The 12563-nt window shown below is 38.1% G+C and overlaps 1 protein-coding gene across 2 annotated transcripts; it reads right to left on the reverse strand.

Moving 5' to 3' along the window:
- Window positions 1-434: 434 nt before the first annotated feature.
- zc2hc1a (zinc finger, C2HC-type containing 1A) lies at window positions 435-12231 on the reverse strand. 2 transcript variants are annotated; one of them, XM_084340707.1, is made up of 10 exons: window positions 12143-12231; window positions 11426-11499; window positions 10068-10184; window positions 9435-9461; window positions 6495-6636; window positions 6056-6198; window positions 5087-5192; window positions 4862-4937; window positions 4250-4354; window positions 435-2618 (listed from the first exon to the last, which is right to left on the reverse strand). In XM_084340707.1, the coding sequence occupies exons 1-10, from the start codon at window positions 12159-12161 to the stop codon at window positions 2483-2485; spliced, it is 945 nt and encodes a 314-aa protein (XP_084196833.1). In that variant the 5' UTR covers window positions 12162-12231; the 3' UTR covers window positions 435-2482. The 2 variants fall into 2 exon arrangements, with proteins under 2 accessions (XP_084196833.1, XP_084196834.1); XM_084340708.1 differs by lacking the exon at window positions 9435-9461.
- Between the last annotated feature and the right edge of the window lie 332 nt (window positions 12232-12563).

A 12563-nucleotide genomic window follows, 5' to 3' on the forward strand; every position in this document is an offset into this window, starting at 1 on the left:
TTTGTTAAATGTATATTTGCTTTTAAGCCCATAAAGCAACTATAAATGTTTATGACCCATGGCATACATATTGCAAATGTATTTATATGATAACAAAGCAAAGGCGTAGTTTTTTATGTGATTGAAAGTATTACCAGGTTGTCTACAATTAGCAGACACTTAAATGCTTTTTAAGATCATTTTAACCAAATTTAAGACAATTAATTTTTAGACAAATCCATCTTTTTCTTACTAAAGCATTGCAGCTATGTAAAAAGGTACATAAGTGGTATATATGTGGTTCTGTGCAGAGGTAAGTTTTTATGTTTATTACAGTGAGTTAGGTCAGATTTTTTTTAATGTAATTTAAGACTTAAAAGGATCTGCAGATATGCGATTACACGACTGTATACTTCCTCTCTCTTCAACAGACACTCTCACAACTCTGTCACAACTGTTGTCATAGAAATTTATTGATGTTGGATATACATGGAATTAAGTGCACAACCGTATCCAGGCTAACAAATGTTGCAATCAGTAGAGGAAAACACACCAGTCCAGTCTGTTTCAACATTTCTTGCCATGTAAAATAAATACAGTTTGCTTCATGGAACTTGAAACAAAACCCTTACACCTTAAAGATTATCAAACAAAATCACTGTTTATGAAAATTAACGGTTTACCTCTTAGTGTTCCACCTGTAACTGAACTGTGTGGGGTCACAAATAGTGTCTGTTATATCAAGCAGAGAAATAAACCATTCCCCTTTCAGAGCATGTAAAATTAGGTCAGTGTTCCTGTACTATTGACTTTAAATATCATAATGCATTGAATACTGACTCAATAGAAACACTGACATGGAAAAAGCAACTGCAACACATCCAGGTGCATTTAGGTTTTGATGCAAATCCAAATAAAAACATTGTAATTCTGTAGAGCATTAACAAAAAAAGGTGCAGTCATTATTCATTGAGTAAAAAGGGCATAAGAAAATAAATAACTCATTACACTGTATATGGGATTAAAAAGGTTTGAGCAAATGCTACATTTGTCTAGAAAAGTCAGGCCTATGATAGTTACAAACTTTGACTGTAAAGTGACCTTAAAGGGAGCACTGACCTTTTGACAGCTAGTTCATTTTTGGACTGGTCCCTGTCGAAACAAGATGAGAATCTTTCCAAAAATTCCAAAACATTTAATTTTAGAAACCACACTGTTTTCTTCAGTAGTCTATCATATTGCACATCATCGGGAACAGATTCTGTTTGTGACTAGGCGGAGGCCAACATGATTCGGGAATGCATTTCAGGTCACGGCTGACTAGGGACTGAGATATAGGGGAGATATGGCATGCACCGCTAATGAGTCATCTAACACTTTTCACTCTTTTACAACCCACCTCTGAGCCTTCATCTACTCTCTTTTAGAGCCCGACCGATAAAGGATTTTTAAGGCCGATACCGATACAAATATTTGGTGATTTAAAAATCCGATATTCCAATATAGCAGCAAAACTGGACATGGTAGTCACAAATTTTGTCATGCTTATTTGAGTTAAGAGAACTGATGAGGATGTTCTTTTAATTGTTATTCAAGCAATGTATTTCTCGTGACAGTTGCCTTATTACAATGAACACACTTCACCGATGATCTCAGTCATGGATAACTGGTTTGCTCTGCTTGACTCTGGCTGGATCAGCTGGTTGTAGGGTTTGTGGCGTGCTAAACAGAGTGTTGCCAACAGGGACGTTGTAGAGTGTCCTCTGGTGGACAAACTATGCAACACCAACACTAACATGGTTGCAGGGTGTTTCGTCTGTTTTTATTTTATTTTTGAAATATTCATTTATCGGCCATTATAAATGCCGATACCAATAATTTGGAAAATGCCTAATATCGGCCAGCCGATATATCAGTCGGGCTCTACTCTCTTCCCTAACCTTGTCTAAAGATGCCTCAATAGCTTTCCCTTACTGATATTGTCTCTGCTCTATAGGATTATTAATATTAATTATTGTCCAGTGACAATATTAAATTAAGTTTTTGTAATAAAACAGACTCATTTCATGGCAATAATGTTCATGTGTCTCAGATGGTGAAAACAGCAGCGATGTGGGCAATTTCAGCAATAAGAAGGAAGCTAATTAAAAGCTAACTGGATGGGTTGTTCCTGTGTCGGCCATATCACACAGTTTAGCATAACTTTATACCAGATCAGTTCACAGCTGAGATCCATCGATTTGTACTACTCCGAAAATTGTACAGCAACTAAACAGCTAAACAAACATTTCGAAGAAGAAGAAGCAGAAGAAGAAAACACAGCATCATAGGGTTTCCTGCCGATTAAACCACCTCACTGCCGTGAAATTAGACCCAAGTGTGAAAGTACAGATGTATATGACTTTTTAAAAAATTTTAATAGCGCTTCGTGAAACCCTCTGATGCTAGTTTGAGTACTGGAGCATCCCTACGTTCTTCTGGTTTCTCCTCCTTCCGACCTCCATCAGATACACATCCTCCGGACCCCACACTCACAGCAGAATTTGGCGGATTCAACAGGGTACTTGGTCCCACAAGCATGACAGAACTTGCTCTTCATCCCGCCGTTTCCAACTTCGTTCACGCTATCGACATCATTCCTGAGAAATGTAACAAAGTTGACCAAGCAGCAAGCTTAAGAAAAACGTACATTGGGTTGTTATTAATGATATTACAGTGCAGTGTTGATGATTTTAATAGATTCTTAAACACCTCACTATTATTAGTGTATCGTATAAGTCAATATGAGATAGACAGTGATAAAACATGCAAACAAAAAATTACCTCAAACCCCTTAAAATGGATGGAAGTAAATGTTTTACTTTTGTGATAATAGTAGGTAGGGATTTCAGTTTAATGATTAAGTACTTCAAGCTGTCCTACAAGGGGTACTTCAAGCACTTAATTCATTCATGGTTGTGGTAGAAATATATGGATATGAAGAAACCTGTGAGACCTTAGTTTCAGCCTTCACAGTTAGCATGCTTTGTTTTGGGAGGCTGTGGTGCTCAGGGTTAAAGATAAGATGGGACCTTGGAAATGTTCCTCTCCCCTGATTATATTACATAAGAAACAACACTGACTGAGAGTTACTCAGTTTGCCTCCTGCCAAGTGGTGAGATTATACGTGACTCTGTAAGACCTGGGATATGCTGTATAAAGTTGAGTAAAAGCAATTACGTTTAGGTAAAGTTTGACTGTTTGACTGTGTCCATGTATACAAGCTATATATATATATATATATATATATATATATATATACATATATATACACACACACACACACACACATTTATATATATGGTGATATGTTCTTAGGGTGTTTTCACACCTAACATGTTTGGTTTGGATAAAACAGACCTTGGTGCATGTTCCTGATTAACGCAGATTGTTTAGACAGATGTGAAAGTGGAATAGGAGTGGTGCCCACCGGACCGAAACCGCTTCAAAAGGTGGCTCTCAAGCAGGCTGAGCAACCACAGGATTTTTGATAATAGATATGTGGTTTTGGCATGATTTCATAGGGTTAAATCAATAATAATAAATTAATCTGGTGATCGTGAACCTTTCAGAAGGCAATCTTATTTTTTCAACACAGTTTTAACAACTGAAACTTGTAAAACACAACTCTGAGAGTCCATACATATACATTTTTAGAGTTACACATTTGTGAGAAACAACATATGTTATGATACAAATAAATTTCGTATTATATTTTTCCCTTCGTCTGGACCAAATGAACCGAAGTACAGGTGTAAAATCACCCTTATTTTTCCAAGTGAGGACTGACCAGGCGTACACATTTTTCCACATCAATGGTGATTATATATGACACTAATCAGACTGTTTTCCTAGTATCACCTATGTTAATCAGAACCTTAAGCTGTACAGCTTGCATAATGTTTTACATAATAATTATGCAAGCTGAATGGTTTCTTTTGTTTAAGGCATCATTCTGCTAGACCATGCACATAAGAAACTAAGAAAGCAAATTCAAATCAACTATAGCCAAATTTACAATATTTGTAAGTCAAATTAGAGCTGAATTTTGTAAAACTGCATACAGTTACACAACAGCTGACAGAATGGGAGCAGAAATATATGTAATACACCAACAAACCACAAGAGGTCAGGTTAGTTTAGTTGGACTGTATGGTGCTTGTATTGTGCTTTTCATTCATTCTTGCAGTATTGCGTTTTTTGGAGCAAATGCGTGAGTGAAGTGGCTTACCTAGATATGTAGGTGTCTACTTTCTTCTTGTTGAGACCTATTCCAGACTGAGTGTTCCTCACAGAGCCATAGCCAGAGCTCACTGCTCGGGTCTTATTTCCCACACTGAGGACAAAAATGTGGGGAGAATCCAGACAAGTACGTGTCAAATGCAAACCACTTGGAGGACTGGGTTCGTAGACAGAAATTTTAAGCTGCCACTGACCCATCATATTCACAGATGTGACATGTTAAGCTTATAATGCCATCAGTTAAGCCAAATATAGTGTTAATGTTTTATGATAATGTCTTTCTATCATAAAGTTGTCGCTATTGAATACAAGAAACACAGAAACTACATATAAAATGGCTTGGGGATACTACATTAATATACATTTCTCCCCCTCCTAATATACAGTTAGTAGGACTTTGAAATGTAATTATGAGATCATAACTGGGCTACAGTGACTCAAACATATATACATACAGTATAACATTATACTTTCCTCAATAATGTGCAAATGCAGCAAACAAAAATGCCTATGACTTGTCTGTACAGCTATCTGGCATTGTAGTGTACTGTATGTGTATGTGTGTGTGCGTGTGTGTGTGCGTCCGTGTGTGTGTAATGACCCTGATGGAGGGCTTGTGAGGCCGGAGGGATTACTCCTCATTGAACCTGCAGAAGAGGTCTTACTAGATGGGATTCCTAGAGCAAGAAAGAGAAAAAAAAATTAGCAAGTCATACATACACGTCACTGTGGTCCATGTATAATTGTAGCACAACCAGTGTTGCATGATTCAAAAAAATCTGGCACAAATACACAGAATGCACAATCAGCACAGCTGTGGCCTCACCACTGGGCTGTCCGAGGCCTGATCTCTGGGGTAAACGAGAGGAGGCTGAAGGAATGGTTGACACAGCAGGAGCGTCAGCCTTCTTTGCAGGAGTAGAAGGCTTGAACTGAAGACAGAGAGAGAAAATAAATAATTATTAAGTATATAACACTAAAAAAGTGCTCATAGCATGAGATGCAAAGCATTAACAAATATGGCTCGTAGCTGTATGTGTGCGTGTGTGTGTGTGTGTGTGTGTGTGAACGCCCAAACGTTAGGCACTGTTATACGTAATATGCAGTATGTGCAATGGTTTGGCTTTACAAACGAAAATAGAAAAAAAAACTGACTGATCCATAGCAAATATAAAAATGTACTCCTACATGGCACACTGGGAAATTGGCAATGGGCAATGTTTTTCTCATCAAATTGGAAAAAGCAGACGTCTAAAACAAAAATCATTTGGACCCTGCTGCTTTTATTGGTTGCCTAATTAACTGTTGCTAAGTGACGGTGGTAATTCTAAGCCTGCTGCAAAGTGGGTGTCTCACCATGGTAATAACAGACAAGGAAGTGTCATGGATTAAAAACAACGCTTCTTAACCATAAAGAATTGGCATTACGTGGAATTAAGAATTGCCTGGCCAAGTACAGTACTTGGGCGAGAGTGGCTGTGTATCTATCTATACATACACTCACTGTTATGAAAACTGTAGATTAACAAAGCTGTTTTCATGATTGGAGGGAAGCTAGAACCAAAAACGTATGTGTGTGCGTGTACTCAATGTATCATAAATAATCTTTTCATACTATCAATTGCTCACACTGTTAAAGTGTCTTATGTTCAAAAGACAGCAAGATTTAAATGAGGGTTGTGCTGAGCCTCCAAATTTTCAACCAAAGTCAACTCACAGATTATGTTTCCACAAAAACACAAATTGTCTGTTAGTGTAAACATACTGTACAGTCACCACCTGTGCATGTGTGTACCTGTGTGCGAGCAGGTTGCTTTTTTAAATCTCCTGTCTTGCCCTTGCTGGGCATACGGGCAGCCTGCTCCTGGCAGAACTTGATGTGTCTGTCAGCTGCATTCTCGTTGAACCTCCGCTGACAGTAGGGGCACTGGACATAGTCTAGAGACAAAACAGGTGGTGAGAAAATATACCGGGAACTGCATCTACTGTAGAACTGCTACAGTGACACAAATCCTGCATATAGACAATAGTACTGTTGCATAAGGAAGATTTGACTACCATTTCCTTTTTGTAAATAATGTTTTCTACTTTTACTTAACTGTGGCCCTTGTAAACAGCTGTTTCGTAACACACTAAAATGAATACATTTCTTAACAGTACTCATAATACAGTAGTAGTTTTTTTCTACATTCTTTTGGTTCTTGTTTCCACTTTTCTATAGAGCTACCCATTACCTGGGTCATAAGTAGGAGGAGGAGGTGGGGGTAATGGTCCTCCATCCTTAATGACCTGAGTGACTACCTTGGCAGCACGTATGGTAGCAATGAAGTCCTCATGTTTCTTGCGCCAGTTGGATTGCTTCTTAGGAGGTTCTGCCTGGCAGGAGGTAACACAGAGGAGAAGCCCTGTTACACCAGCCTGTTTTTTTTAAACAAATTTTGGACAGCTGTTGCCGCTGTCACTACCCCCATTTACACTGCTTTTTCAAAGCAGGATGCTTGTGCTGATATTCCGCCTCGTCGTATTTATGAATGAATGAATGAATGAATGAATGAATGAATGAATGAACAGTTTCATTCCGCCTCTGATCCACCAGCAGAGGTAGTAACAGAGCCTAAACAGAGGCGAACTGACTCATGTGAAAGTGTAAACCGGAAGCGTGGGAAGGGTGTGTCGGTCTGATGGCGTACAGTCTGACAAATAAACAGATCCTTTACTTATCAAATAAAAGAGAAATGTCCCACACTTCAACCCACAAAGCAACGTAGCAGGACCAAACAACAGTAATGTGGTAGCAGTCATAGCTCTCCTCTCCGATCCCTCTCCAAGAGTGAGAGCCAGACAGAGACCGTTACAGAGTGCTGAAGTTACCCCCCTTCCGGTGTCCGTCATGGGACCTTATTTTAGAAAAAATATGTATGGTAGTGAATGGAGAAAAAACAAACAATTTTTTTATTCCGCTTGAATTGTACCATGAACTACACATACTGTATGACGTTTTTCAATTTAAAAGAAGTTCGTCGTAAATAAAGTAAAACACCATCTAGTTTTTTGTTAAACCACTCGTCTTGCTCAACACCAACACGGCTGCCAACAAATCACAATAAATCTGGTCATATTGACAACTAACTAATGTGAAAGGGTAGTTAGTCAGTTTTGTGAGCTGCTAATATACAGGACCAGCTCTACAATGTTTAAGTTACGGGTTTTGGTGACCGAAAGATCAACTGAGGTCACTTCCCCTCTTAGTGCCTCTAAAGCTCCAAAACATTATTGTTTATTTTCTTATTTCTCTTTCATTAGGGCCTGGAAATTCCTATTATTGAAGTCATTGCTTCATAACTAATGAACTTTATTTCTGTTCAGCCTTGATACGTTGAAAAAAAACCCAAACAAAAACAAAACAAGCCCCCTGTCTTTCCATCGTGGCAGTCTGTGTGTTATCTAAAGCTGATGACTTCTGACAGAATTAGTTCACTGCCTGTCCGCTGAGCTGCTCCTGTGGCAACATGATAACCCTGCTTACTTCCTACTTCCTCCGATATATGGTTACCGTCTTCAGTTTGGTCTCAAGTTCATTGAGACCATTTGTCTGACAAACACAGATCATTTTGAGTGTACTCAACCTTATTTACTTTATTCCCTCTAACCACACACTATCTACTGTATATTCCTCATTCTCCAAGACCTTGACTGCATGCCACAATAAATACACACACATACACAGAATATTAAATCCTAATGATGTCAATGATATGATACGGAGAGTATCGTAAAACAACTTGATGTATGTTCTGTGCATGCCTCCAGTGAGAGGATAAAGTGACTGTGCTTCAGTTACTTGAAGCCAAGAAAAAGAAAGATTATATCTATTTTTCTGGTTGTATTTTCTTAGGGGGGGAATTCCAGTATTGTTAAAGCAGATATCCTCAGCTGCCAGCAGTCAGGTGATCCACCAGACTCCATTTACAGAAACAATAACTTTATCACGTACTTCATTCCAACTTGACAGAAACAAAATAAAACTCACCAAAACCATGCTTGTTCGTCTTCAAACTGTTCCAACAATCACCAACTCTGGTTTGGCTTATAGTGTTAGACATGAAAACATTGAGAGAGGTGCGGACATCAGAGAACCAGCAGGGAGAACAGCGTGTAAAGCCAGAATATTTTCGCATCTAACACAGTGGATTATGGGTTTATTTTGACCATACCAGAGCTGATTGTGAAAACATTAAAAAGACGAACGAAGACATTCTTTCTCAGGTGTTTTTTTGTTTCTATTGGGTTTGAATTGAGTGTGTTTGACAATGATAAAATGACTGTTTCTATAAATGGAGACTGGTGGATTTGGTTAAATAGGAGCTGTTGGTTAAACAAAAAGGAATCTTACTCTTCAACAAAAAGGTCTATCTGTGAGGGAAACGTTTCTGTAATTGTGTCAGACACTCAGAATAACAGTCTGAGCCTGTCAGTGGCAAAAAAAACAAAAAAAAAAACACTTTTATTGGACATACTTTGGTGCTTAAAATTGCCCTCACTGCATTGCAGCCATTGCAGCCAGTGTTGCGACTGTTGGCTGAGCGATCACCTGGACCAATTCCAAAACTTTTTTTATGTGAGTCATTTTCATATCAAAATATATGAACACAGGGCCCAGGTTTAAAAAAATACCCTAATCACCTTTCAACTACTGCCTGGCAACGAACTTCGAAGTGGGCACAAAAAGCATGAGCAAGTCTTGGTTACTCAGGGTCACCTAAAGTGCTGTGAGACTTCTTGACAACCTATATGAAGGTGGTGCCATAAATAAAGCTCTGTGATTTTAAGATGAAATGCCAAAGAGTAAGAGAGTCTACGACAGTTTCAAAAGAATCCGTGCAGCTTTCGACGACAGACGGTGGTGAAAGAAAATGAAAATACAATAGGGAACAACTTATTATTGTCAGTTGTATATTGTGGGAAGATAAGGAAAAAAAACACAGCTTCAGTGACTTTTGAACTAATACCACCTCCAGACTATTTGAGCCAATGATTCAAAGCAAGGAAAATCAGTATTTATAAAGCCAGAAACAGTGAGAGAGTGCCTGCTGGGCATCAGTGGTTTAACTGTGCCAACTAAAAATCATGTATACAGAAAGAAAGGACAAATGAAAAAAGTCGAATCAACTTACTTTCTCTGAAGAAGATGAACTTTGTGACTGAAATACAATTAAGAGTGTTTCACATTTGAGAATAATCTGCCAACACAGAACACTAAATTACCTAAATGGAACAGCAAAGAAAACATGAGCTGTTCACCACAGTAATGATCATAGGCTTGAGTATATTTTAACAGCTGATTCTCTTCTGGGTTCCAGTGACTTAAGTTAAATCTAATTATAGCGATTGTAAATATGGCAGTAGCTCTGCTGTTCTGAGCTGTGTGGCCTAAAAATCTACAGCCTTGTCAATTGTGATAGGTAATATTTATTTCTAAATAGCACTGTCCAAAGCATTACTCAAAGTCTTTTAGTGTAGATATGTATAGTGAATAGATGAATGGATTAATGGTTTCAGATTAAAGGTAGATGGGCTATTTTTATCATGAAAGTGGATGAAAAGTACCATAAGTGTATAAAAATGTTTAGTGACAACAATGTTTTGGACAACACGTAAAATTCATCTTAAATTCATCAAATCTTCCAACAGAATTACCAAACTGACATTTATACTTTGGGCAGTTTTTTCCTCCCATTAATAGTCAAATTGTACTCTCTTGGAATTTCGTGTTGGATTTCCAACCCCCTCCAAAGGTGTAGTCTTACCTTTGGTTTGATGGGCTTGAGTGTGGAGATGTCTGTGCCCTCAGCTCTCTGTCTACTGGAATCAAAAACTCTCCTCCTTTTGGTCACTGTCTTTTGGCAAATTTTAGCATGCTTCTCCTGTAAAAAGAGCAAAACAAGATGCAATGCACAAGGACTATACACCATAAAACCTTATTTAATTCCACATGTTTTGTAAACATCCTATTGCCTGTCATCCTGTCATTCTATTGCCAATATCGTGGCTGTCATTTACATTCAATCACGTTTCACAAAATGTTGTTTTTGTAAGGGGCAGATAGCATGAAAAACACTTTTTGTGGCTTCAGCTGCAGTAAAGAATGCAAACCCTTCTTTCAACTGAAATCTAACTGAGAAACTACTTTCAGTAATCTACTGAATGTTGCATCCAATTGTTTCAAACCTCCTAATGTAGACCCAAGTACACATCCCCACATAATACACAGACGCTAGCAAAATAATGCTCCTACATCAATGAAGCCATTGTCAACTAATGAGTACTTACATAAAATCATTAATGTGTGTATTTGCATTACTGTACTACAATATGTTCCAGTTATTGAAATCAATATAGCTTTGATGTGGCAAAACCCAACTGCGTTACGTTTAGTCATGTTAAAATAGTTACGCTGTGATGATGGGGAATACATTGTTTATAATAAAAATATGCATTATAATCGTTTTTATCCATCTGTAATATTACTACTTTGGCAACCCCTTGTACAAAATGCGTTACTCCATTATCAATCAATTATAAATAAGTCAATAGTGCAACAGTGTATCTCATTGTTATAAGAGGCTTCTTTGAACTAGCTTCAAATGCACAAACCCAGCATTTGTTTTCAGTTTCATACCCTGGTAATAGATTCTATTATATAGCAACCATTATCTACAATCTGCATTCCCAGGTTTAAATTTAAGAACACATATTTCAGTCCAACAGCACGGGTTTTTAAATCAGGCAGTCTTTCACATTACCTTTCACAGATGTCTTTGTTAAAACACCCCTTATGAAGAGCTCATCACAATGCCCTACTGGCTATTTTGATTTTAGTCAATGACACAACCAAACAGCTGATATCATGTCAGCTGACAGTAACTGTTGGAAATACTGCCACCACAGCAACCTCAGTAAAGTCTTAGTGCATGCTTAACACGACAAAGCCACTATATCAGCGAACAATATTGGTCATCAAGTCTCAGGTTTTAGTTGAACTAAATCATCTTCAAAATGCATCTGCTCATACAACCCTGTACGTTTCTTCTGGTTACTACAGCATATCCCTTTATATCTCAATTAAGATACGTTAGAAATGACATAGGAGAGATTATTTTTTTACCAGGACTTTGGGGAAGAAAGATCTTTTACAGATGTGGCATTGAATCAGATCCTCAGCAGGAGGAGCCTCGCCCTCTGCAATAATAAGAGATGAAATTCTTATATTAGTGAAGGAGGTTAAGTCACGGAAAGCAGAACAGTCAGACATCAGCTGACTACTCCTGTCATACTGAAACAGTTGTCGTATTTAGTCAAACATGCATGAAACAATGCTCTCACGTACTATGTTGTATGCATTGTTGGGACAATGGCCGAACGTTAATGTCATCAAATTAATTCGTTTTACACGGATTCCACCAATGATTTCCAAATGCTGGAAACATGCAAGTTAGTCAACATTATGTGAGCTAATTTTACACATTCAAATATTCGTGTCCACAGCCATTATTCAAAACAAATAATACCCAACTGTTCCTTGCCGTCCTAACGTTAAGCTAAATCATGTTCTTTCGATAGCAGCATGCTAACACTGGATAGCTTCTGTGGCTAACGCAGAGATCACACCCATACAGTCAGCGGCTAGCTTCATCCTTGGCCCTGACGTTACCTAGCATTACTTAAGCTAAATCCCAAACAAAAAGGGAGGTCGCTGACAAAAACTGGTAAGCTAAAACAGTACATGATTCCGCCAAATTGTAAAGATAAATACAGAGAAGTTGTGAGCCCGACGTGGCTACAAAACAGCTCAAATGAACGCCTGAACAGTTATTCCTCTCACCTTCAAATTCTTCCATCATTAGGTTATCTCTTGTCTGATGCTGCTGCTGTTGTTACAGACGGCAAAACATGACAGAGGAAGTGAGAGCACTCATTGCTGTGCACTTCCGGCTTCGCAAAAATACAAACGAGAAGGTCTCAAAATCTGTGGCATTTCCTCTATTTCCTAAAAACATTACAAAACCCATAGAAGGCAGCAATATCTAGGCTCCCTGATAGTGTTGTGACAAGTACACACTTTGCTTGGCAGGTTTTTTACTTATGTGCGCTATGTTGCTATGTTTTATATTATATGCTTTATATTACGAGCATTTTCTCACGCATTTCCCTCATTAATGCATCGGCTCTTTTGCTTTTCTAAATAATGAACGATTCACATTCTGTGTGTAGGCTCCTGTATTCGTGCGACGTTATAATTTAGG

This window comes from Pagrus pagrus (assembly GCF_965226575.1).
Source record: "Pagrus pagrus genome assembly, chromosome: 20".
Taxonomy (NCBI): Eukaryota; Metazoa; Chordata; class Actinopteri; order Spariformes; family Sparidae; genus Pagrus; species Pagrus pagrus.

Bases quoted from the DNA above. Each gene is read 5' to 3' on its own strand.
- zc2hc1a (XM_084340707.1), bottom strand. The intron at 10,185-11,425 runs GTAAAAAAATAA...CTCTTTTTACAG, and splicing joins CTTTCTTCCCCAAAGTCCTG to GAGAAGCATGCTAAAATTTG. The intron at 9,462-10,067 runs GTAAGACTACAC...ATTGTATTTCAG, and splicing joins TCAAGCCCATCAAACCAAAG to TCACAAAGTTCATCTTCTTC.